This window comes from Acartia tonsa, chromosome 3 (genome assembly GCF_053477335.1).
Source record: "Acartia tonsa isolate MP-2025a chromosome 3, ASM5347733v1, whole genome shotgun sequence".
NCBI classification, from domain to species: Eukaryota; Metazoa; Arthropoda; class Copepoda; order Calanoida; family Acartiidae; genus Acartia; species Acartia tonsa.
Genome location: NC_137262.1, coordinates 46,022,484 through 46,050,074, shown reverse-complemented (window position 1 = coordinate 46,050,074; position 27,591 = coordinate 46,022,484). Strand labels below are relative to the sequence as shown.

General features: G+C 30.0%; 2 protein-coding genes and 1 long non-coding RNA gene across 3 annotated transcripts in view; all 3 read right to left on the bottom strand.

Moving 5' to 3' along the window:
• Positions 1 to 27,591, bottom strand: part of poe (E3 ubiquitin-protein ligase-like protein poe) — a 415,170-nt gene that overhangs the window by 148,707 nt on the left and 238,872 nt on the right. The gene's annotated exons all lie outside the window — the stretch shown is intronic.
• LOC145314338 (organic cation transporter protein-like) lies at positions 1,096 to 16,065 on the bottom strand. Its single transcript, XM_080154211.1, has 14 exons — positions 15,940 to 16,065; positions 14,236 to 14,328; positions 13,174 to 13,266; positions 12,741 to 12,795; positions 12,268 to 12,371; positions 11,690 to 11,794; positions 10,217 to 10,314; positions 9,766 to 9,897; positions 9,491 to 9,584; positions 9,197 to 9,282; positions 7,179 to 7,280; positions 3,260 to 3,340; positions 2,843 to 2,916; positions 1,096 to 2,428 (listed from the first exon to the last, which is right to left on the bottom strand). Exons 1-14 carry the CDS (start codon positions 16,014 to 16,016, stop codon positions 2,360 to 2,362), a joined length of 1,263 nt encoding a protein of 420 aa, XP_080010337.1. The 5' UTR covers positions 16,017 to 16,065; the 3' UTR covers positions 1,096 to 2,359.
• On the bottom strand, positions 17,462 to 18,722 carry LOC145315274 (uncharacterized). Its single transcript, XR_013878002.1, has 3 exons — positions 18,589 to 18,722; positions 18,027 to 18,094; positions 17,462 to 17,597 (listed from the first exon to the last, which is right to left on the bottom strand). It is a non-coding gene; the product is annotated as an uncharacterized LOC145315274 (long non-coding RNA).

The window sequence follows — 27,591 nt, the reverse complement described above, 5'->3', positions numbered from 1 at the left end:
ATGGAATGTCTGTATTTTAATATCATGAGTTAAGGAAAGGTCAATGGGAAATAAATAAATCTTTCTTCCAAATAAAAACTTAAATTTTTGACCTTAAATATTTTTTTTATTTGGATGAATGTGTAAGTTTTTACATTAGGTTTGTAAAATTTAGCTTATGGCTAATCTATCCTCTATGATCTATAACTCTATGATCTATGATTTATAAGTGCCGCTGAATACAAATTTGCGACTGAGTGTTTGTTTCGTTCTTGTTTTGTAATATTTCATTTTATTTTTCATAATTTAAAATTCAAGTGTTTTATGCAAAGAGTTCATTTACATAAAATTATTTATTTCAAGTCTTGGCCTACTTTTTATGCAATGTCTTACATTTCATATTTTAAGAGTCAAATGAATCAAGAATTGGTTTTTGTTAGGTATTAACGAAGCTACTCTATAACTCACTTTGTCTTTTAATAATTACAGCTTTAGGAAGAAGTGATTTTAGACAAATTGCTGATTTTTGCATGAATATTCCTGTCAGTTATGCTTAGAAATACATTGGAATTACACAGGGGAAAATCTATTTACTTGACTCATCAGAGAAAGGTTGCTCATTTTTTTTTGTGAAACACACAACTTCTAGAGGAGGATTAATCTACTAATAAATTTTCATAGAAGAAGCAATTCTGTTACTTTTACTTAAGCAGAGCATTTGACACACAAAAAATGAAGATAGTGAAGATAAATTCCCTCTGATACAGTTCCTTTCGTGGCAACGCCCCTTAAGAGGCGATTCGACGTATTTTCAAAATGGCTTCTGATAGGGTTCGGTTAGATTATATTGGGTTAGGTAATTGCCCCGCAGGGTTAGGCAATTGGCCCCGCAGGATTAGAGCCCCCTGCAGCGGCTAGAAATAGGAGAAAATCTACTGTGAAAATACGAAGATACGCCCCGTAAGGGGCGTTACTAAGAAAGGGACTATACCCATTCCCTCTACAAAAAAAATATCCTAAAGCCCTGGAGCAATATGTTAAATAATGTTAAAATTGCCAACCAACGTAAAAGATATGAAGAGTAGATTCGCTACTAAAATAAAAACAAAACATGAGTAATATATAAATAAGTTTATTAAATGCAGTAAATGAAATACAATATTATCAAAGAATAAAAATAATACAAAAAAATGATAATTATCACAGTATTTTAAGGCACTGTTTAGTGTGATGTACGTACATTGCATTATGAATAGAAGTGCAGCTACTTTATAACTGTCCACATCAGTAATAGGCCGTAGAAAAAGATGCCAGGTCAAGCACTGCCACCCCCTCTATTATTTTTAGATAAATTGACAAAAACGGAGATGGTTTTTCGTTTATTACTCAAGTATTGATAGGTTAGGTTGGGTACTTGGAAGCCCCAGAGGGTTAGAGCACTGCTGACATAGGCCCCGAAATGGTAGGGCATAGAAAAACAAGGATGACAACATCCATAAAAGCGAAGCACTGAAACGGTAGGACAAACGGACATTAACAATTGTATAGTGTCAAAACTGAATAATCATAATATAAATGTATATGAGTCAAATCAAAATAGTAAGTAAATTTGTTGAAAAACTGCTTGATTTAGGATATTTTTTATGGACATACTTACATTTTTAGGACTTGATTATAGAGTTGCTTCGCTTATTACATTATACTTTGTTGTCCCAGGAATCAATATACCAAAAATCAGATCAATCGGATGATTAGATCACATAAAAATTTGTTGTTAAAAAAGTGAAAAAATCAACATGTTTAAAATGGACGTACGGACATTTTGGTGATGATTATAGAGTTGCTACGCTTTCTAAATCGTACCTAACTATTAAAGGAATCACCATACAAAATTTGAAATCGATAGGACAATTCTAACATGCCTAAATTAACGAAAAAAGCTATCCGTTACGGACGGACGGACCGACCCTAATTATAGAAAAGCTTCGCTTTAAAAAACTGTACAAACTCATTTTCAGTTTTTTATAAAATAGGGCTAAAGGCCGGAGGTTTCAGTGCTGAACAGTCAGTTTGTGGGAAATACAAAGATTCGAAAACAAAATGTTTTTTTTGTAAATAAAATCATAAAATGGAATAGTTTGGAAAAGCTGCGCATCACAAAGCCCTAACTATTCTTGGTACTTGGTAAATACAATATTATGGATGTAAAGAATAAATACTTGGATTGAAAATAGAATCTAGAATTCTTTTTAAAAATCATAACAAATATATATTAAAACGAAAAAAGAAAATATTATGAATACATAAAGTCAGATACAAAAATAAACTAATAAAAACAAAACAAAAATGAAATGTTCTAAATGTATTTTCTTCGATACTGTCAGATAGTGTCAATTTTCTTGGATTTATCAACAAGCATTTCTGATACATTTTCTGCCAGTGGTTTACCCTGAAATATTTATTTAAAGACAATTTTCTCGAGAGAAAAAGAAAAATCAATAAAAAATTACTTTAAGAGAGAAGAAAAAAACATAAATCTAAATAAAAGTAAGCAAGATAATTAGGTAATAATGGCATAAACAGAAATTAGAGAGTTAAAGTGATATGAAAAGAATAAGGTAGAGAGAGAGAGAGGAAAGGAGATAGAAAAAAAGGAAAGAGTTAATTAGAGTTTAAGAACAATATCAACAAAGATATAGAGACTAAGAAGGATAAGGAAAACAGAAAACAGAGATTAGAATAAAAGATGAAATTAGAAAGATAGAAAGAAAGAAAGAAAGAGGGAGATAGAGAAAGAAAAAGAGAGCAAAAGTGGAAAAGAGAGAGAGAGAAAGGCAAAGAACAACAAAAGAAAACTTGATACCTTAGTTTCTGGTAACAATAAACTCAAAGTTCCACCAGTCAAACTTAGAATTCCAAAAACAGTAAATTGAATTCCTAAACATTAATGATCATAACAAAGTTTTCGCAAGCTAATGAGCTCTCCAAACCAGCATCTATAGTTCATTTACGGTTTTATCAAATAGACAATACTTAAACTTTAACTTTCCTTCTATTATTATAATTCGAGAAGCTTCATATTGGTGCTGGAAATTAGGCTTTATAAATTTCTGTTTACTCTTATCATTTCAAGTCAGAAGTGAAACGAATTAGAATTTATTCCTGATTTTATAGCCCTTTAAGGTTTTTGTCTCATTACTACATATATGCTAGAATCGCATAATTAAATGTAGGTAAACCTATCTCATCAGATAGATACACCTAAATTATGAAACCTAACCTGAATAAGTTTCACCGGCCATAACAATGAATGGAGAGAGCATGGAGCCAACCCTCGCAGCGGCTGACAGGACACCCATACCTACAATTTCATTCATAAAACATTGAGTAGCTGCACTGCATAAAATTTGTTAATTTAAAAATCTTCAGAAATTCTTTATTGTTTAATTTATATATATAACTAGCGGCTGCGGTCCTAGCATTTAGCAATATGGAAGAGCAGAAAAATGGTCTTAAACTATATCAATAATATATAAATAAAATAGCTTAAAACCAATCTTAGACCTATAAGTAGCTTCAATGTCAAGGAATATTATTTTGGTTCAGCGGTTAGTAAGATCCTTCGCTACAGACAAAAAAGCTTACCACTTAATATGATAATATTTTTTTATGTTACGACGTATTATTACAGCATTTTTTAGCCTTTTTGTAATGTATTGCCTTTTTAGAGTGTAAAACTGTCTATATTTAATGAGTTTTGCAGATTGTGTTATCACTTTGAAGATCTTGAAAACAAACAGAAGGTGGTTAACAGAAGGGTAGAAAATAGAAAGTTAAAAAGCAAACATACAGGCAAATGACACTAGTAGAAAAGCTATGCCTCTCCAATGAAGATGTCAACGTTAATTAAATCATTTTATGAACCAGCATTCAATCGGGTTGTATATTTTGAGGATTTTACATTTGAAAAGGCGCTAGTTTTTATGTGGACTAAATACCCTACTCAAAGAAAAGCTACACTGTAATATATTGAGATGCACAAAAAAGTGATGTTTGAAAGGAAAAATTAATATTGATTCATGTGAAAAGGAAAATATTAAGATAAAACTGTGAAAACATTCTTTTATTTACAAGCTCGGCAGCCGCAGCCATCATCCAATCCAAAAACAAATCAAAAGCATAGGCTGCAGCAGTAAAATATTTAAACAAAATATAGATGCTGTCAGTTTACTCCCGAGTAAAACATGAATATTCAACCCTAGCCCAAGCTGCATATAAAGGAAATGTCGGACTTGAATTAAGCGGTTGCCGAGCCCTGTGAATCTTCACTATTCTTTCCTTAGTAACACAAGGTGTCAAAATATTTTATAAGGATTATCTTTGATATAGTTATACCAACTAAAAAAAAATTGGCTTCACCCTGGTTTTTTTATTAATATAACCGATAATGTTTTGTGTTTAAAGAATATGCATGCTGGTTCTGTGATGGTTTTAGGCTATTTAGCTTGGAGGCATGAAACCCTTCTTTTAAAAAATCCCCTAAACTAAAATCTTTACTTACAACCAAACTCAAAACAAGGATGACACTACGAATAGCAATGAATATAATTTCAGACAAATATACATATAGATGTATAAATGACAGGGGAATGATATAATTACAAAGAATGAATTTATAGTTCAAATATTTTAACATCTTGAAAATCACAATTCTCTTGAAATAAACAATCACATTGTAAAGATAGCTTCACATTATAACTTTGGAAAATATCATCCTTGATTTCTAACTTATGTTACACATCAAAAACATTTCTTTTCAAAAGTTTTTGCACTTTTCAATTTTATCACTTTATACAAACACAAAAACAGGGAAGGGTCAATGTTGTCTAAAATACTATAGTAGAAAAAAAATAGATAAGGCTGAACTTACATTCATGGCAGTTAGCCTTTTGATTACACGATCTTTCATTATATGTACAAACTGTACATGGACATAAAATTTTGACATACTCTCTTTTTGTGTGTTCATTTTTAAGAAGGCAATATCTTAAAAGACTCTTGTATGACTCAAATATGATCGTCTTATATAAAGTTGTATTTTTGTTTGTTTGAAGCAAATTATCTTGAAATAGCCGGTAAAATAAGTCGTCCTTTCCTTATAAATGTCTTGTTCTAAGAAGGAATCTTCAAGTGGTTAAATAAGAAAAAAACAATGCTATTTTTGTCAACTTTGTTAAGGCTATATAGGGCAGGAAAATATCTTCTTTGTACTTTATTAAAAGGTACTATTTCAGAAAAATAGAAAACAGAAAAATCTTTGTCTGCTAATATCTTCATTTTACAGTTAGGGAGTTGAATCCATTTTTATAGAAGCAGAACTATAATCTATGATTATGGTTTGGACCCTCTAAAACTGTAATCTACCCTTCCACTTTCCCCTCTCTTGGTGAAGATATCTTCAACAAGAGAGACAAAAGTGGAATCTTATATTTCAAAAATCGTATCGGCGTTGAAGATATCTTCACCAAGAGAGGGGAAAGTGTAATTTTACATTTCAAAAATCGTATCGGCGTTGAAGATTTCTTCACCAAGAGAAGGGAAAGTAGAAATTACATTTCAAAAATCGTATCGGCGTTGAAGATATCTTCACCAAGAGAGGGGAAAGTGGAAAGGTAGATTACAGTTTTAGAGGGTCCAAACCATAATCATAGATTATATTTCTGCTTCTATAAAAATGGATTCAACTCCCTAACTGTTTTATGGTAATACTTGTTTCTATTTATGAAAACACTAACTCACACATACACACACAAACAACTCTTTAGATAGGAGTGGAAAAATGTATATAAGCTAAGCAGTGTTCACAAAAAGCAGTCATTATTAGATAAATAAATCTATAAAGCCTAGATAAACAATCGTTTTATTGGTCCAATTGTAACAAATTGTAGAAACAATCCAAATACATTATTACAAAAAAATGGCGGTTTCAATTCCATTTCGTCCGTAAAATAAGTCAAACAGTTAAATTGAATTTTTGAATGTGTCTTGGGATATTTTGAAATAATGGGATCTATGAGAAAGTGAAAATTTGGCTCCATATTAAAGGAGATTACTAAATAATTTGAAGTGTAAAGATACAAAAAAATTAGATAACTTTTTGATCTATAATATTCATGCTGTAATTAGCAAAATATTAATAAACTTTAAAAAATAAGAAATATTTTTTGGCAGTTTTGAAGAAACACTAAAAATGCATTTTTCAACTTTTATGATGAAAAGATGTCAAATGTTGATATTGAAATTCAATCCATCTTTTTAGAAGCACAGCTGCTCTATAGATTTTGTGTGTTGGTTTGTATGTACGTCTGCATTAAGCTTGTCCTATGTATTGGTCTCGTCTGAATGCTCTTGTAAATAAGAAAAAAGTCTTAGCTACTAAAAGTAAAAGAATTGCCAATATCCAAAGCTTTAAAAATAATATAATAACTTCGCTTATTTAGGAGGTAATGTCCTTGTTCTTTTTTAATCTGTCTAAAAAACTTAAAGATAAAGAGAAGTACCGTAAAACATAAAAAAAACAGGCAAATACATTGAAAAATGCTAAGATAAAAAAGAAGGAAAAAAGTATTGTATCAATATTTCCTGTGAAAACCGTTTTCAAAATAATTCTCCATCTTATTCCAGAATGACGTTGATGTTGTAAAAATTGCAATATGTCATAAAAAGAATGAGAGATAAAAATACTTGAAAAGATATAAGAAAGGTCCATATCTAGAATAGATTTATAACCCTAGATAGTAAGTCAGACACAATAACTCGTCCACACTAAAAAAGGTTTTTACAGACGATGATATTTCTAATTTATATTTGTCACATTATTCTTTTTATACGAACAACAATATTTTGAGTAATATAATATCCAGAAACCTAGCTTTATCCTAAGAAATCCAACATTTTATAGCTGACTTATTACATATGGATGAAATTAAAAATGATAACTGCTCTGTCGTACCAATTTGTGTACACTGTATGATCAATAATATTGTTAGATTCTCTTTAAACTGCTTTACCATTTCTATAAAGGGATTGGATATATAAACTTTCTATATTTAATAATAGAAACAAGGATGATTAGTAGCGAAGCTGAATGAAATCACTGAAATCTTAGTCTGTACTGATCAATTAAACCTCAAACTAACCTGAATTTCTGATGGAGGTAGCTAAAATTTCACTGGACATTATGTAGGCAATTTTGAAGCTTCCAGCTATACACAGCTTGCCAAGTAAGGCACAAGATATTCCTAAACAAATTAGTTCAGAATTAATCCACTAGGTGTCATAATCTATTACAGTTTGCATCTATACAAAGCTTTCAAGGATGACATTGGATATTTCTAAATTGTTTAATTAAAGATAAATCTGCTAGATAGTGTTTCTATTAACATTAATTCGAAATAATAGGGTTGAACATCAAATCTCATATCTATCCGAGAAAGGCACATAAAATTCCTAAAAAAATAAGAATATATACATACATAATGCAATGAAGGCAAAAAAATAATGTATAATGCCCCTTCTCCCGCTTTACAAATGAGGAGGAAATATAACATGTTTTTGAAAAATCTTTATTCGCAATTGTTTATTTTATGCTAGGTACATATGTTACTGTCCTTGTTATAAGAATTACTTAAGACAAAGTATTCCAAGCCAATGCTTTAAACTTGTTAGCATTCACCAAGTGAACAATTTCAACTTTTCTAAAACTTTTCATGCATATCTTCAACATATTTTATTCAATTAGGATTACTTTGTCAGAGTTCCATGTATATTACAAGGGTGATTATTTTCATAGGTATTTTTGCAATATTAGTTTAATTCAAAATATCTTTATTCAAATATTAAGATAAAAAATCTAAAAGTAAACAAATAATATGACAAAAACTGTAAAATAAGAGTAAAAAAACACTTTCAATTTAAGTATAGGAGAGAAATAGCAAATTCAAAGGACCAACAGAAAACAAATTGTGCATTTTAAGTATTTAAGCACTAATTTTAGTTTACAGAAGGAGTAATGTTGTTTATGAGCATTGGGGATGTAGATCAATTTATTGTTCTTTATCTTTACCCTTAAGATCTCTGAATAAATAGGAAGTGCAAGATGAATAGGAAATCAAGATAAATATATCTTTAGCTATGTGAAATGCATTATAATATTTTTTTTTCTTAAATATTGATTGTACCTTGATTTGATTTTATGATATTATTTAATCCATTGCATTGTATAGATTAGTAATTGTAATGTATTCTTTTAAAGATATTACAAACTGACAATTATAATATATGGAGTACTTATTGGAAAAAATAGCAACTTTTAATTGAAACCTTTTCACAAACTAATACTTTTAAAATAACATTCTTTCCTCTGAATTCTATAATAAATACATATATTGTAAAGTTTTAGGGAAGGCAATTATCTTTTTCCTTGTCTGCTTAGTTAAATTTCTTCAAAACTTTTTAGAATTAAAATATTTTATTTTTACTTTACTTTTTCAAAATCATTGCAAAGAAATGTTAAGTTTTAAAATTTTAGAAAGTTTTACAGACATGACTTTATTATTAGGCTTTTCTGCTTAAAGTTTTAATTATATTTCTGCTTGGTAAAGCAAAAAGGATGTTTGAATATATTAAATTCTGTTAACAAAACAAATACTTTTAACATTAAATACCAACATAATATAATTCTGACAAGTTTTCCTCCATCAATTCATCCACCACAATCAATTTATCAATGTATAAATCATTCATTAATCTATACATCAATCTATACATCAATCTATACATCAATCTATACATCAATCTATCCATCAATCTATCCATCAATCTATCCATCAATCTATCCATCAATTTATCCAACAATCTATCCATTAATTAATCCATCAATCTATCCATAAATCTATTCATCAACTTATCCATCATTTTATCCATTTATCTATCCATCAATCTATTCATTAATCTATCCATCAATCTATCCATCAATCTATATAAAAAAAACTATCCATCAACCCATCAATCTATCCATCTTTCTATCAATCTATTTACCCATCAATGAAAACATTTATATATTCATTGATATATTAATCAATCTATCAAAAATTCGTCAATAGATCAATATCTTTGAATTTAAAAATCAATCAATCTTTCTAATTTACATAAATACCTAAATGTGCTAATGAAGTTCCTTGCAACATCTGTATGAGAACACAGGATACTCCACTTATTAACATGGAAAGACACAATGCCAACCTAAATAATAAAATAATCTAAGAAATGTTTAACTTGTAGTTGGTTTGATGGTATTAAGACATCAATAAAGGTCTAGTGTAGTAACTTCTTAATAAAACATTTTTTAGGTGTCTGGGTCCATGTTTTAAAGCTCTTAACAGTCAGTCATAAGTGAAAATATTTTGTTTTGTAGTTTTAGAACTAAGAAGCAGATAAACATATAACTAACCTTCTGCCAATCTTCTCAATAGCCATGTAACTTAAAAAGATGGCAGGCATCTCTACAAAACCACTCAATGCAACTCCACTATACAAGTCAGTACCTAAATTGTAAAATTGCATTTCTAAATTAGCCATAAAAGTTTCTATATGTATAATTAAAATTTCTAATTTTAAAAAATATTATCAACTTGTTTTTGAAATTGCTCATACTTTTATTTATATTAATGAAAAAAATCTGCAAGAAGATTCTAATATTCAATAACCTAATATGAATTGTTATACCTATATCACCAGAGGCAAGTGTGAGGCCATAATAAGTAGCACCATTGACAAACCAGTTGAATGCCAGAACAGCCATGATTTTCATAATCTTGTCCTTCCCATACAGGTGCCATACATATTCTTTTACAGAATCTAAAATTAACATTAGATTTAGATCTAATCTGTACATTGACTATTGCTACAAGTAACATTTAATCATATATGTAGACTGATTACTTGCTGCTTTACATAATAAAATAAAAATTTTGGTTTAATAGAAACGTAAAGAACAGTGTCAAAACCTTTGTCTACACCTAAAAAAGTTATCTAATGCGAAAAATATTTTAATAAGCGTTAATGTATCACAATCAAAATTCAATATGAAGTAAAATAGCCTATTTATAGTGGTTTTCTTTGTATTTAAGTTTAAAAAAAAATAGCAAGGCTAAATGATAAAAATAATGATTTTTACCCGATGGACGTTGTTTGACTGTAAAGGATTGTTTTGGACTTTCTCCATTGTTGTTACCGTTTGCCAAGTGATCCAGAATCAACTTTGCCTCCTCATTTCTAAATATTTTATAAAGATATAGAAATAATAGAATAATACACGGTACTAGTGTTGAAAAGAGACTATCCATAGAAAAACACCCAAAAACAATAAATTTCAATTAGTTACATTTAGTCCTTATCTAGAAGAGATGGAAGAAATATCATTCAATTTAAAAAATGAAAGAGTAAAGGTGAAATAAAAATGCTGTAGATAAGGACGTCCAAGCTTTTTTGAGGGGGGTAAACACACTTTTACCCCCCTTGGACATCTATGGCTGAAGAATTATTGCAACAGAACAAGCAAAGAAAATAAGAATAACAATTTTCAAAAAGTCATTAAAGCAAAATTGTGTAAAAAGTGTAATTTCATTAACATTAAATGACACAGATGGTGTACATAAAAAGCAGAAAATTGCTTGTTGTATTGAAATTCTGTATGTAAATCTGTATAAATCTCTACTTCTGAGGAATAAAAGGCTATAAAACTAGATAGACAAAGATTATCTAGTATAGTAAAAGCAAAATACAAATACGCAACTTATGATCACAAAATAAATACAGGTTTAGTTATTTATCGCATCGTATTATAGACGGCTTTCCGTGAATATTAAAAATTAGTATAATAAAATCAAAACCAGTATTGTTTGCCCCGAGGGGCCAAGTACCGGCCTAACAAAACTGGTATTAATCATATGAATTTTAATTTAATATTCGTGATATAATTTCTGTAATAAAATGCTATAAATGTTTTTTAATATGGCTGAGAGCCGGTTCTTTTCTAGTGGATATAGTCAGTTTCGAAGCTATTTCATAAATAGTTTAAGCCTCCATATGCAAATCCAGTTGCATATATTATTTTCTACTCTACTATACTAGTATCATTTGTTGTTCTAATGTAAACACATCTAGAATCTGATGGTATATACTATATACATATAACATTGTATAGTAAACTTTATATGTTTTCAAGTAGTATTGTATTGGTCTTTTCATAGGGTAAAGATTTATAGAGTTGTTCATTTTATATTTCTACATGATGTAGAGTTAGGCCAATTAGTAATGAATTAGTAGGATAAAATAAAATCAGGAGGAAGGGAACATTTGACTATAAATCATACTGGTACCCAAAGTTTTTAAAACATATTCACTCAATAGTTGCTTTAAAAGATCTGGTAATTTTATAAACTAACATTGTCTAAACTGTTCAACCAATTCTTAAATCCACAGAAGAGATATTTTGTTCATCATCATTTGGGATGTTCATGAATTCATTGTCTGCTGTCTTATTCTTTTAGATCACTTCTAAAAACAGCAACAGGCAATACAAGACGTAAGGACATAACTTAATTTTAAAGTAGCTGTGTTTCAACTAGTAAAAAATAATTTAGGTTACCTATTAGTGTTGAGCAACCAGCGAGGACTTTCTACCAGGTACCAATGATAGGCAAGGAAGGGTAAACCCATAACAGAAGTCAGGGCAGTTATTGTTCGCCAATCCCTAAAAATTATAATTGGTAAGGGATAAATTCTTTTTATCTATATTTTTTTCTATCTATCTTTCTATCCATCTTTCTATCTATCTTTCTACCTATATTTCTTACTATCTTTCTACCTATCCTTCTATCTATCTTTCTACCTATCTTTCTTTCTATCTTTCTATCCATCTTTCTCTACATCTATCTATCCATCTTTTTATCCATCTTTCTATCCATCTTTCTAACTATCTTTCTATCTATCTTTCTATCTATCTTTCTATCCATCTTTCTATCTATCTTCCTATCTATATTTTTATCTATCTTTCTATCCATCTTTCTATCTATCTTTCTATCCATCTTTCTAACTTTCTTTCTATCTATCTTTCTAACTATCTTTCTAACTATCTTTCTACCTATCTTTTTATCTATATTTCTATCTATCTTTTTTACTATCTTTCTATCTATCTTTATAAAGAAAAATTTCAAGTTGCCCCACCTGACATGATTAGCTACAAAAGCTAGGAAGACAATACCAAATGGATAAGCACCCGTAATTAGAATACCATATATACCTCGATAACTTGCTCCTACCAATTCACTACAGATTTATATTGACTTTACTTGTTATGTAAATAATAATCATTTATCGCATCGTAATATAAACACCTTTTCACAGATATTGAAAAATTATGATATTAAAACAAGTTTTGATTTCCCCTAGGGGCCTAAGTCCCGGGCTAACAAAACTGGAAATTAATATGTCTTGGATGTGTCCTGTTATTGGTCCGTATTTATTCTGCCTAAGGATTGTCGTTCTAGGAATCATAATTTCTAGTCTTATCTTTTAATGGTAATGCCTACAAAATTTCTTGAATGAATAATATGTCTCTGGATTGCCTATTCTAAAATTTTCGTGTCCAAAAAGCTCATGAGTCTAAAAATCCTCCAACATAAAAAGTAAAGTTTCCTCATTAAAACAACTATAGATAAAATCTTTCCAGAAACAAAGAAACCAACAAAAAACCTAAATATAAAAAAAAACATTTAAAAAGATTTGCACATAGATAGATTTTATGAAAGATCTGTCCCATCTCAGGACTCCTGAGATGGGACAGTGGACGACAAATAAATGTAAACCTCTTAAAGGGGTAGGGGAGTCAGTACTCTATTTCAATCGTATTTTTAAAATGAAAAAGTAAAAAAATTTGGGTGATCATCTTTTTTCTAAGGGAGAGTGGTGGTACTCCTACAAAATAGTTATAAACCTTTTCAGGACCTATGAGAAGCTGACTTGTAGAGGAGAACCATATCGGTTCAGTAATTGGCGAGATCCACGGTACACACACACAGACAGACAGAGATCCTTATACTATACATACTATATACATAGAAAAGTTCTTACCTAGAGAGAATATAAACACTAAATTCGGTAGTAATAGAAGATATTGAATTAAAGAAAATAACTCCCAACAGATTAAACGTCATGTTGGTTTTCCTATAAAAAAATAAGGTGATAAAAAGAGGCTACAAAAAAATAATTGAACATATTTAATAGAAGGGATACTTAAAAATAAAAATTTTAAAACATAAGAAAAACTTCATACCAAAGAAACTATGCCTAATAATTGAAATGGAGAAAACATTTTCTAATTAAAACATTGAACACATCAATAACTGTTCTGACTTGTCCATACAGACAGGCTATTTGATTATGAAGTAGTTATTCTACACTCATTCTTACGTTTAAACAAACATACAGTACAGATGTAATGTAGTTATAATAGTTGCTTTTCTACAATTTACTTACTTAACTATTAAAAAAATACTTTTAATAGAACCAGCAAAAAAAGAAAAATCAAGGGGGAGGAAGTTTTGACACATTTGCGTAAACAGTGAGTATAGGCTTTATCTTTGGACTAAGAGGATAGGTTATTTGGGATAAAATCCTTCTTATATGAGGAATTTCCCCCAGATTTAAGATTTTTTGGATAGGCCTCCAGGTTCCGGAGCTGCGGGCCTCCAGGTCCTCTATGTACAGGTAAAAATGAAAAAAAAAAATTTTTTTTTGAAGAGTTAGAAGTCAACGTATGAAACAAAATATGCATTTTTTCCTTCAAATATGTGAATAACAATCAAAAAGAAGCATATTTTGTTTTATAAGTTAACCTCTAACTCTTAAAAAAAAAATCTTATTTTTAATTTTTACCTGTAGAGAGACCACCTGGAGGCCTGGAGCTCCGGAACCTGGAGGCCTATCCAAAAAATCTTAAATCTGGGGGAAATTTATCATATAAGAATGATTTTATCCCTAATAACTTATCCTCTTAATCCAAAGATAAAGCCTATACTCACTGTTTACGCAAATGTGTCAAAACTTCCCACCCCCCCTTACAAACAGTCAAAGAAAATTAATACAAACATACAGCAAAGCGACTCTATAATTATACAATATACAAGTACTTGCCTGCCTATTCTATCAGAAAGATTACCCAGAACCAAAGCCCCCACCAAAAATCCAAACATCAAGGATGACATTGTCGACTTGCTCATCCAATTTCTGAACATTTAATGAATAATTTTAAAAAATTAGCAGCGAAGCTACTATCAAGGTCATTAATATATGTAGTCTGTCTTTTTTTATGTCTATAGCATGATTAAAAACGTAAAGAACGATAAATTGTTATTAATTAAATTCTCATATATTAGATTGACGAGATAAGAGGTTGTAAATTAACTTATTCTTATTGTATTGTCTTAATGATAAAAAAATGGAACTGGGATAACTATTTGCATATATAAATATTATCCTTATCAACAGGCAGACAAGCAGACATCCTACTTGCTGTATAATTAAGTATACGCAAAAAAACTATAGTAATTGGACAATAGTCAATAGATCAATCTTTCCCTTAATTCTAATCCTGCCATTGCATTGGTAGAAGGTAAATATTAAAGGATGAAAAGGTTTGAAGATAAACAAAATCTTCAATGACCATGTCCTTTCCTTCCCTGTTAAAAGATGACCATGTAAAAAGGTATAATTACATAGAAGGGCAGGTAAACGGGTAAAGAATATGGATACACCAACTGTATGTAATATATTAAATGCATCTGATATGAGAGATAGATATAGGGGCGTACATAACACAAGATTATTGGTAAAGGGAGGGGGGATTTACATCTTTTTTTAAAGAATGGGGTATAGTTGTAGATTCAAAGTTAAATATTATAAAAGTATTCCTATAAATTTTACGATAAATTTAGATGTAAAAGAACAAGGATGACAACATCCATAAAAGCGAAGCACTGAAACGGTAGGACAAACGGACATTAACACTTGTATAGTGTCAGAACTGAATAATAATAATATAAATGTATAGGAGTCAAAGCAAAATTGTAAGAAAATTTGTTGAAAAACTGCTTGATTCAGGATAATGTTTATGGACTTACTTACATTTTTAGGACTTGATTATAGAGTTGCTTCGCTTATTACATTATACTTTGTTGTCCCAGGAATCAATATACCAAAAATCAGATCAATCGGATGATTAGATCACATAAAAATTTGTTGTTAAAAAAGTAAAAAATCAACATGTTTAAAATGGATGTACGGACATTTTGGTGATGATTATAGAGTTGCTACGCTTTCTAAATCGTACCTAACTATTAAAGGAATCACCATAAAAAATTTGAAATCGATAGGACAATTCTAACATGCCTAAATTAACGAAAAGAGCTATCCGTTACGGACGGACGTACGGACGGACCGACCCTAATTATAGAAAAGCTTCGCTTTTAAAAATGAAAAAGAGAGGAGATAAAAAGTGAAAAAAATGGGAGAAAAAGAAAGGGAGTAAAGAAGAAAAATAGAGGAGTAAAGGAGAAAAAAAGAGGAGAAAGGAAGAAAAAAAGTAAAGGAAAAAAAGGAGAAGAGGGGAAAAGCAGAAAAAAAGAGAAGGAGAAAAAGAGAAACAAGCAAAGGAGAAAAAAGAGAGGGAGAAAAAGGGAAGGAGAAAAAAGGGAATAATAAAGATAGTTAAAAAGGATGGAGGAATTCGTCCATTTTAAACAAATGAAATTAGCGTTAGAGACAGTCAGTTAGACATACAGACAGACACGACCACTTAGAGAGTAGCATCACAAATAAGAAAATGAATCTGCTACTGACCTGTCGCATACAAGATTCCATTCTTTCAAAATTGTATTTTCTATGATGGATAACATACATTTCCAACATATTACCATCAAGTTTTCTTTGTAACACAGCTATTCTAAAACTTAGGCATGTCCACATAGACCTAATGGTCCGTACGTTAGCTACTTAAACCCGTAAAACTCGGACCCCTAACAAGAACTTAATAGGAAGGAGGAATGGATTATTGAAAAATGTACTCTATACTCCTTTTACATCAAGTTAGGGGTTCTATTTTTCTCTGAACCATATATTCATAGGGAGTGCCGAGCCCTCCCTCCCTTAAAATACCCTAAAACATACCCTAGGCCTATGTCAAACATTCCTGAAAATTGTTGAAAGATCAATCCAGCTGTTTACGAGATATTATACCGAACATACAGACCAATAGATAGACAGACATCCTGATTCTTTATTACATATAGGATAGGAAGTGCTTTATACCTAATTTTGTAATGGTTTGGCCTTAATATAAATTCTAGTCATCATTTTATAGTCAGTCATAACAAAATTAATATCATAATATGTAAGGGACTAGTATTCTAATAAATAGACTAAAAGTAGCCGGGACCTTCAGGGAAAAGGAAATGGAAGATAAATTGATTTAAATCCCAGATTATGATAAACAAAATTCTTTCTTAGACTAAAATTATTTATGGAAAATTTGGTCACTGATATTTTGATTAAACAAAAAGTCCCAAAATTTAAAAGCCAACGTGTCGAAATAATAAAATACATAAAGTTATTAATGATACATAAGTAATAAGAATAAAAAAAAAACATTCGTGTATCATTCTGCAAATCATTGTTTTTGGTTTACCTCCAAATGTATAGCGAGCATATCAGAACACTCCCCCCCCCCCATCTTGTTTTTAGATAATTAAAAACAGGGAGGGTGTTAGTTTTCTTTTTGTTGTATTTATCTAAGTTTAGGTTATATTAGGTTCAGGGTAGCCCGGCGGGTTAAAGCCTTGCTAGATAAAAGTCCACCGCAGGGGTTGGACATAAAGAAAAAAAAAAGAAAACCCCTACTTTCAATTTATTTAACTTTTTGTTTATTAGAAAACATTAATCTATCCTATGTGATGTAAATTGTTATTTTATGGTTTATATGAGCAAATACCACCATTTCGGGAATAATTATTACACACACAAATTAGATTATTATACCACTAGAAATAAGTTAATGCAAACCATTAGATAGTATTAAACCGAGGATGATAACATCCATAAAATTTCTAAAAAAGTTCTAAAATCAGAGGAGGGACAAACGAACAATAACACTTGTAGAATGTAAGAACTTAATAAGCATAACATTAATTTGTAAGTCTGAACAAAATTGTACATAAGATGGTGCAAAATTGAGTAAGTACAGAATAAAGTAGAAGGACATTATTAACTGTTCTAGCAAATCTAGAATGTCTAAATAAACAAAAAAGCTAACCGTTACGAACTGACGGACCGACCCAAATTATAGAAAGCTCCACTTTTAACAAGGATGATAACATCTTAATTAAGCATAACTAAAACATATTTGTTCACAGACAATTATTGCAAATGTTCCTGAGAAAGTAATTTTATCACATTTGGTCACAGTGTTTTCAGGGCATTTGTTTTCCAGTTGTTCTTGTCCACTAAAAAAAAAACATTTTACCCTCAACTAACTAACTTTTTTTGCAGCTAAAGCATTTTGGGACGTTTGTCTTTGAATGTAGTTTGTATCAAATATTAAATGAATAGTGGTTTTAAGTCACAAGAGATCTATAGTATAGATGTATATACAGATAACTATCTCACCTGCCCCCATTTTCCATGGACCTTTTACGTCTGCTAGCAAATTGTTTTTTGCTTGGTTGATTTTCAAAGACCCAATTAAGAGTCGGCACAAGGTCCTTGGGATGGGGACATACATTTTTTAACCCCTTCCCCCTCTAGTTTTTTACTATACTTGGGTCACTGTAATTGCGGCGTTGACTGATAAATATTCAAAGAAAAAGTACGAAAACATGCATGGATTATTTTTTAAACCATATCTTTAATAATTCAAGTTAAATGTTATTTACCTAAAGCAAACAAAATCTGTATTTCTTGCCACAAATGTGTATTGTAGGATCAAGAACGGCGTATACGCCTAAAAAAATATGTTGATAAACAAAAAAATGTTATTTGAATTTATGAAAATAAAAGTGTTATTCCTCTAAAATATAAGCTAAGAACATTGTATTATAAACTGAATATTATACATAAAAGGTTGGGTGATTTTTTTGTCATCTTGCTTTCATATTTAATATTTATTGAAATATTGCTTTAAAAGCTTTCAAACCCCCTATAATTTAAGCTATAAAATGAAGCAAAATATCTAGAAAATGTCTATACCGAATAAGTTGTAATGTTTAAGTAAACTTATAGTGGTTTTTTGACACCCCCCCCCCCAAATTTAACGCAAAGCCTGTTGTGTAAATATTGATTATTTAATTTACATTATATAATTACATTTAATTACATTTATATAGTAAAGGAATTCAAATGTTTTAAATAATCTTATATGAGGAGCAAGGTTTAAGGCAAAAAGTGAATTTCTGACTTACAGATAATCAACAAATAAAGAATATCTGCGATATTGACCTTAATTATCCACATTGCCATTCCATATTTGATTTGTTGTCTTCCAGATTCACCAATCTGTTTGTATATGTCATCTATGTCCATTTAATTTTATATTTTCTAAAAATTTTAATATTAGGTATATTGAGAAGCGTGCGAAACTTCTGGCAAAACTAAGGGTAGTGAATCAAGTTAAATCAAAACATATGTTTTATTTCTATTTAATCTTGAAATTAAATAACGTTATTTTATGTACATTTGTTAAAAAAAAGTAAAAGTTTTACACTTGTATTTTTGAAAACCGAAAAAAGCTTTTGAATATGATTACATTTTTTGTATAATTTGATAGGCGTTTTCTGAGCTAGGCGTTTTTTGAGATGACCCATATATACAATGGGCTGAAATAAAAGCCCATTTAATTGACACATGAATAAAATGTAGCTTAAAATCTCGCTAACCGTTGGTCCAATATGCTTCTTCTTAAAAGTGAAGCTCCGCATTGATCCAAAGAAGTTTATTTTGAGGTAGGGTACCTCAGCCCTCCACAGAGAAAACACTCTAAAAAAAAGGATTTTTTCTTTTCAAAACTAAAATGTCAAGTGCAACTAGCGGCCTCGAGGGGCGTTGCCGCTAGTATCTACATAAAACATCTCAGGGAGGGAGGAGGCACTGGACTGTAAATTATACCTTTTAGGTTTTATTGACATGTTCTCTCATTTTTGGGTGTAAAAACTTCGGGTACTTTTCATAAATTTATTTGTTCGAAAAAGCAATGTAAACATTTATAAATAATTTTCTCTACAGGTAGTTTTGTTAATCATAATTCAGAATGATGTACATCAATTTATCTCCGTTGCATGATCCCTTAAGATCCCAGAATAAGCTATGATGATCAATATAATATGATAAGGTATTGATATTAATAAAGATAAATAATGCTTTTTATTTGATACATTTATGATATTAATATCATTGTTATATTTGTCATAATTTGTCACAAAATCCATATAATTTGATAAATGGGAAACTGGGATAAGGCATTGTAATAGGTTAAGGTACATGAGGAAAAATTTTGTTATTCAAAATCAGTTGAATACCTATTGTACATTATTTATGCCTTATCTTGTAAGGCTAAAGAATATTTTTAAAAGCAAAGCTTTTCTATAATTAGGGTCCGTCCGTCCGTTCGTCCGTAACGGATAGCATTTTTCGTTAATTTAGGCATGTTAGAATTGTCCTATCGATTTCAAACTTTGCATGATGATTTCTGCAGTAGTTGGGTAAGATTTAGAAAGCTTAGCAACTCTAAAATCGTTACCAGAATGTCCGTACGTCTATTTTAAACATGTTGATTTTTATACTTTTTTAACAACAAATTTTTAAGTGGTCTAATTATCCGTTTGATCTGATTTTTGGTATATTGATTTCTGGGACAACAAAGAACAATATTATAAGCGAAGCAACTCTATAATCAAGTCCTAAAAATGTAAGTATGTCTATAAACATTATCCTGTATCCAGCAGTTTTTCAACAAATTTACTTACAATTATGGTTCGACTCTTATACATTTATATTCTGTTTATTCAGTTCTGACACTATACAAGTGTTAATGTCCGTTTGTCTTACCGTTTCAGAGCTTCGCTTTTATGGATGTTGTCATCCTTGTTTGTTAATCATGTACTAGTTCAATTTATTCTTAATTGGGATTACAAGTGTCAAAACGTTACTTTGAATAATTACTAAACAAGGATGACAACATCTAACATGTACATAAGTTGGTATCAAAATAGCTAAACGTAAATTTCTGCTATGTAGTTACTATAGATTTTATCTTATAGATACAAGAATCAGCAAACTTTCCTTTATGAAAAAGAATTATCTTTAAATAGGCGATTGTTAAATAATGTGCTTGTTTAAATAACACAGCTTTTTAAAGATCGAATAAAAATTTTAAATTCTTGGATGGTTAAACAATGGCCTCTTTACAGCCGCCTCTCTAACCCCTAAAGCATTCGAAATAGAGTTTCTAGATGCAAAGAGCCGATGCCAAATTAATATTACAGGCCTCAGTAAAAAAAGAAGAATGTATCTTTATTAACGAACCTCGTAAACCTGTTCTTAACTATAGAATAATATATATACCAAAATTATAACTTTATGTCACCTAAAAATAGCACAAATAACAATGATTTCACAATTTTTGCCATGTCACTTATGTAACTTTCTATTTTTATTAGAAAACATTAATATTTTATTTTTTCGTTATATAATATTTCTTTTCTGTACTAAGCAATTTTTATTGACTATGATTACAGCAAAAAATATTTCACTAGAACATTAAAAACTTTAAAACACTGCACCAAAATTTCAAAGGAAAATAAACACACTGACAAATAAACATTTATCAGCTGATTTCTTTACAATTTGTGTGTGTGTGTGTAAAATACTATGGAACACGTAGCGTTGAAGAATTTTAAAGATTAATTCCAAAGTCTTGTGGTCTTTAAATGTCACATCACAAATTTGCCCTATATTAGACTTGAATTCGACTGTGATTAATAAAAAAAGTACAGCATTAGGACTAAATGTCTGCAGTGAGGTGCAGACGGCTCCAACTTAAAGCAATGGAGTTCTTATAATCAAGCAAATTTTTGAAAATAGCTGAAGACTCTTTCTTAGACATCAACGCCCGACTAAATAATTTTAGAATTAAAAAGTTTACAAAAAGGTTTAGGATTGGTAAATTTGCATCTGGGAACATATTTTTGAATTTAAGAGCCTTCTAGCGTGTGGTAAGAGGGTGTAGACTCGGTTGCCAAAAACCTCCTTATAATCAAAATTAAGAAGACATGGCTTCCCCTTTTTTTACCCCTTAATGATTTTTTATCCTCCTGGTGAATTTTGTGCACGCCACTAATTCAAACAAACAAGCAAAAAATGACACTAGGTGCGTTTTATTCAATTGATAACTTAAACAAAAATGACTTTTCTCCCAATCAGAAATAAGTCATTACAGTAAGGATTTCAAGAAAAAGATCATGACACCAACGCCCTGGTAACGTTTAAAATGGAAAATTTTTATCGGGTACTTAACCGTGATTCTAAAACATCTTGAAATTATAAAAATGCAAATTTATCAGGGTAAACTCAGGTTAAAACTGATTTTTGATATATTTAAAGAGGGGGGGCGGTATGAAAAGGGTAAAAATATTCTGTGCCATTTTACCTACACCGCAAAATTATAATTAACGTTGGGTATTATCGAGATTTTGCCCCTTCCTACCCCGAAAAAAATTGGACATCACCTATTTTTGACAACAAAAAAATGTATATTTAGTGGAAATGTAAATATTCATGGAGACCATGAAGGTCTTTTAAAGGATATAAAGCAGATACTTCAGAGAATCTAGGGATTGGCGTGACTACACCCAATGATTATAGTAACCAACCACAGTAAAATATTATTAAAAATGCCGCTACTTTTTTGTTAGAATGTAAGCACGTCAATTTATTTTCTCTCCCTCCTACTCACAGTTATGGAATCTCGACGACAAAGATTTTTTTATCCAATCTTGACAAGTGAGGTATTTTTGGAAAGAGGAATATATATAGAAAACGCCTATGAAAATTAGAAAATCCGCAGAAATCATATTTGCAAGTTATTTGCAAAAATCTGCAATGTTAATTTGCAAAATTAATTTCATGCCTTAAATGACTTATTTAAAAAGAAATCTTTTTATGAAATGTGTTTATCTATAAGTTTAGAACATACTTAGGGCAAAAAAAATTTCTTTAGTGTTACTTTTTTCACCTTATATATGAAAAAAGCAGTTTCTCACATTTTATGATAAAAAAAGGTATAGGAACAAAAAATATGTTTTTTCTTGATGTAAACACAATGATTGGCATAAAATCTATCATCCTAAATGTAAAAATCAGATATAGAATCCTTTTTAGAGCAAAAATAGTGCAAAAAGTAACCTAGACATTTTTGCAAAGTATGAAAATCTGAAGAAAATAGTTCTTTTTGATTTTGATATACATATCAGATAAATGTATATAAAATTAGTGATCAAAAACTATAAAACAAGTTATAACTTTTTCAACCCTATCATTGATTAAAATGCACTTTAAGGTTTACTTACTACCAAAGTAGCACATAAAAACTCTTTTTATTAAGTTATTAAACAAAATAAATTCAAATCAACAATTAGGCGTTTTTTATAATACACTAGACCATTTTGTAGTTGGTTTTTTTTGCATTTATTTTGATTAATTACATCATAAAAAGAGTTTTTATGCACTACTTCGGTAATTCTTAAACCTAAAAGTGCAATTTAATCAATGACAATGTTGAAAAAACTTATAAGATGTTTTATAGTTTTTAATCACTAATTTTATATACATTTATCTGATATGTATATCAAAAGCAAAAAGAACTATTTTCTTCAGATTTTCATACTTTGAAAAAATATCTTGGTTACTTTTTGCACTATATTAGCTCTAAAAAGGATTCTATATCTGATTTTTACATTTAGGATGATAGATTTTATGCCAATTATTGTGTTTACATCAAGAAAAATCATATTTTTTGTTCCTATACCTTTTTTATATCATAAAATGTGAGAAACTGCTTTTTTCATATATAAGGTGAAAAAAGTAACACTAAAGAAATTTTTTTTGCCCTAATTATGTTCTAAACTTATAAATGAACACATTTCATAAAAAAAAATTTCTAAATAAGTCATTTAAGGCATAAAATTAATTTTGCAAATTAGCATTGCAGATTTTTGCAAATAACTTGCAAATATGATTTCTGCGGATTTTCTAATTTTCATAGGCGTTTTCTATATATATTCCTCTTTCCAAAAATACCTCTCTTGTCAAGATTGGATAAAAAAATCTTTGTCGTTAAGATTCCATAACTGTGTACTAACGTCAATTCCCTTCTACCTGACCAACTAAATGTATACAAAACAATTCAAAATACACAAAGGTTAGATTAATTATTAATATTAAAACTGATATTGATTTATAATTAATTCCTTTCTATATATACTCCTTTCAAATTGTTTTGAATTCATATTGAAATAATTACCCATAGGCAAATAAACAAAATATTAAATGATCTTATATTGAGTGAAAGTAAAATTTTAAAACACAAAATTTAATTTCTCTACGACGACCTTAGGATAGAAAATTTTGTCGGACAATTTTCATATTGTTTTTGGCGCATTTTTCAACTTACATGAAATAATTATTAATTCTTGCTTTTAGTATTTTAGTAGTATTTTTGCAAATGGGGCGGCTTAGAGTGGCTGCGGTTAATATAAGTGTACTATTGTTAAAGGGCTGAAGGGTGACAAGGGTGAGCTGCGGCTGAGGCTCATTGGGTGGCTTATGCCAGTGGTGCAGCCTATTTTATGACTTCAATACTGCGTGCAGATGTACCTGCCGAGCCTTACAAAATTCATTTAAAAGAAGAAGAGCTTAAAACATACTGAAGTCACAGGCAAAACTTTCCCCAAAAGCCTGCTTGAATCTTATTGTCCAGCAATATAATATTAAAAATGACAGCCTTGTATGTATTTCAATAAATTGTATAATATATTTAAGCTACAATAGGCAGAAAAAAAGTTGTACTACCTTGTGCTATCTCCGCTATTTCAAGAATGATTATCTGTAGCTGAGATGCAGAATAATGGATGTAGAATATACTTGGATATTATGACAGGGGAAAATTTGTCGGCAATTTTGGTTGCTATTTCCCGTTTCATTAAATTGCCAGGCCGTTCATCCAGCAGGAGTGGAGGGGATGGGGGTATCGTTATTTTAGCCCGCCACAAGTTATACTTTATTAGAAAACATGAAAATCTGGTGTTAGATCCAAGTAATATTAAATCTATTATCTTTATTTATTTACTTTATGAATTCAAAATAGGGAATCCTACAAATATTTGGGTATAGGTAAATAGAAGATAAATAAATTTTCCTTTAATTGTTGTCTGAAAATATCCAAAGAGGTTATTAAACAAAATGTAAGAAACTCTCTGTGAATTTTTTACTCTTTCTGTTAAACAATCCCTGTATCCCGGGATAGCAGATCCCAAATGTAAGACATAACCCTGCGGGTGTTATCCTGTATAGGTGTTTGTTTAACTCACTTTATTTGTATTCACTAATATAAAGTAGATGTTAGATTTTAGGAGATCAAAAGTTTTCAAATTCTAGAGGCTGCGACATTAGCCTCTCAAGAGACTATAGTTTACTTTTGACATTAAGATAAAGCTTTTCTTTAAATAAGACATGTTAGAATTTTCATATCGATTTCAAACTTTGTATAATGATTCTTTTAACAGATATGTAGGATTTAGAAAGCGTAGCAACTCTGTAATCATTACCAGAAAGTCTGTACGTCAATTTAGAACATGCTGATTTCTAAACTTTTTGACAACTTTTTTTTGTATGTTAGCATTATCCTATTAATTTGATTTTTGGAATATTAATTCCTAGGACAACAAGATAAATGTTATTAGCAATGCATTCCTATATTCAAGTTCGAAAAATGTAAGTATGTCCTGAAACAGTATCCTTTATTAAATCAGTTTTGCAAAAAATTTACTTATATTTTGGTTACACTTATACATGTTCAATCTGCTTATTCAGTTGTGACACTATACAAGTGTTCATCATGTTCGTTTGTCCTACTCTTTCAGAGCTTCTCTTTTATAGATGTTGTTTTTTTTTTGCATTTTTCTCTGAATCAATCAAGCAAGCCATATTAGAATCCTCAAAAGTAATTTTACTTTTTAAAAAACCAAAATGAATTTTAAAATAGTTTAATTTGACTATAGAAAAGAAAGTTTGAAATGTGTAATATTATTTTGTATATTATTTGTACATATATTCCCACTGAACGAGAGATTTTGTAATGTAATTGTTTTTGGGTCAAATATTTTAGATAAAATGTTAATTTAATTTTTATCTTGGAGTTATTTGAATGAAATTAATGATGTTTTTGTATAATTCTTTTAGTGGATTAGTCAGGGATCTTAAGGGATAAGGTAATATAATGTTCATCCAAAAATGACAATGCACTTCTGTAGTGGTTGAAACATTTGGATACTAAACTAAATGAACCAACCAATCAAAATTGATTAAAGTCCTCAAAGTTGCTGAGTCAACGAATAAGAAATAGTCACTATAAAACTTTGGGGACCAGTGTAATAAACAGCCCATTGTCCTTCTCTCTCTAGGATTAGTATTATTCTGAAACGAGGAACAGTCGAATGTCTGTCGAAGCGAAGCTTTTCTATAATTAGGGTCGGTCTGTACGTCCGTCCGTAACAGTTATATCTTTTTTTTAATTTAGACATGTTGGAATTGTCCTATCGATTTCAAACTTGGCTATTCCTATAAAAGTTAGGTACAATATAGGTAGCGCAGTAACTTCATAATCGTTACAAGAAAGTCCGTATGTCCATTTAAAACATGCGGATTTTAAGCTAAGTGTTAAGTATAGATTATTAAAGTAAATTTGTCGTAGGAACCTAAATGATTTTTTTGTATAGATGATATTAGCTAGCTTATACCAACAATGAAATCAATTCGGAAAAAAATCACGAAACCTGTACGTCTTTTTCAGCTGTCGTTGGGGGGGCAACACATCGTAAAATTGACGACCTCTCTATTTGCCCCCCAAATATTATTTTAGATTTATTTCGCTTGTTGGTTTTACCTTACACCTGGATATTTGCACACTTATCAGCTACCGTAATAAAAATAAAACTGCTACATAACTTACAACTAAACACTATGATGCTGGACATAAGGATACACCATAGCTATAGAGAGGTTGCACTTTAAAAAAATGGTCGGAATGTGCATAGATTTCAATATCTGAATGCATATCTATAGTGCAGGGATAAAGGTATATAACATGAACTAGGAAATAATCTTCCCCTTATTTTTAAGCATAAGAAATTAGAGTAAAACACTAGAAAGGGGAAGGGGTTAAATAACTGTATTTCCCCATCCAAACGTCATTGTGCCGACTTTCAATTGGGTCATTGAAAATCAACCAATGGTGTCAAAAATAAATATACAGCCAAGTAGAAGAAAACAATTTGCTAGCTGACGAAAAAGGTCATTGAAAAAGGTAGGGAGGTAGTTATCTGTATATACATTTATACTGTAGATCTGTTCGTGAGAATATTATGATTTTTGGGGGAGCAGAAGTGATGTAAAATAAATTTAACGCCATTGATTTTCCCTTCATCCGTGATATCTTATATTTATGACTGTAATGAATAATATAAATATTCAATTGAATTAACATAGAATAATTAATAAACATAGACGATGGTTTAGGTAGATAACTCGGCTATGGTTAGTCTAAGCAAGCTTGTTCAGGCTAAAACCAATTATAAGTTGAGAATGCTTCTTCCAGGTTAGGCAAGACTGTACTGAAAGCCCGGCAGTTTCCTGCCAAATAGATTTTAACCCGCAAAGAGTGGTGATCTTTTTCCTTATGGTATACTATAGTTATTAAAAAAAAACATTTGGTTGCAACATGTACAAAAATTATACAAGTAAACCTATACCTATACAAAATGAATAAATTAAATTAAGATTTTTTCATCGTGTTAATAGATGAACTGTAGTATTTTTCTATAATTTTCTCAGTTAGAAAGAAACCAAACCATATTATTTTCAATGCCACCGTACTGATTATTAGAGTATGAAAAGAGTAACATAAAAAAAACAATATATTATGAGTAAAGAAAAAAGAGATATCAAATATGTTGAAAGAGAAAAAGAAGATTTTTTAACCACAGATTCAAAAGACACAATTAAGAAGAAAGATAGGAATGAAAAGGCGCATGAAGAATTTGTGATATAAGGATAGAATTTAATTATCGGTGCTGTCTATTGTGCCCTAACATAATGGGGATAATGGGGACAGATGTCACTGCTTTTGGCCTACCTATTCTATGACGCAAGGAAATACTCCATCTCTTTTCT

Excerpts from the sequence above, each read along its gene's own strand:
- LOC145314338 (XM_080154211.1), bottom strand. The coding sequence starts at position 16,016 with ATGGTAATATGTTGGAAATGTATGTTATCCATCATAGAAAATACAATT. Across the intron at positions 12,796-13,173 it reads AGTGTTTATATTCTCTCTAG|GTTTTTTGTTGGTTTCTTTG; the intron begins GTAAGAACTTTT and ends TTTTATATTTAG. Across the intron at positions 10,315-11,689 it reads TGGTTGCTCAACACTAATAG|AAATGAGGAGGCAAAGTTGA; the intron begins GTAACCTAAATT and ends TAAAATATTTAG.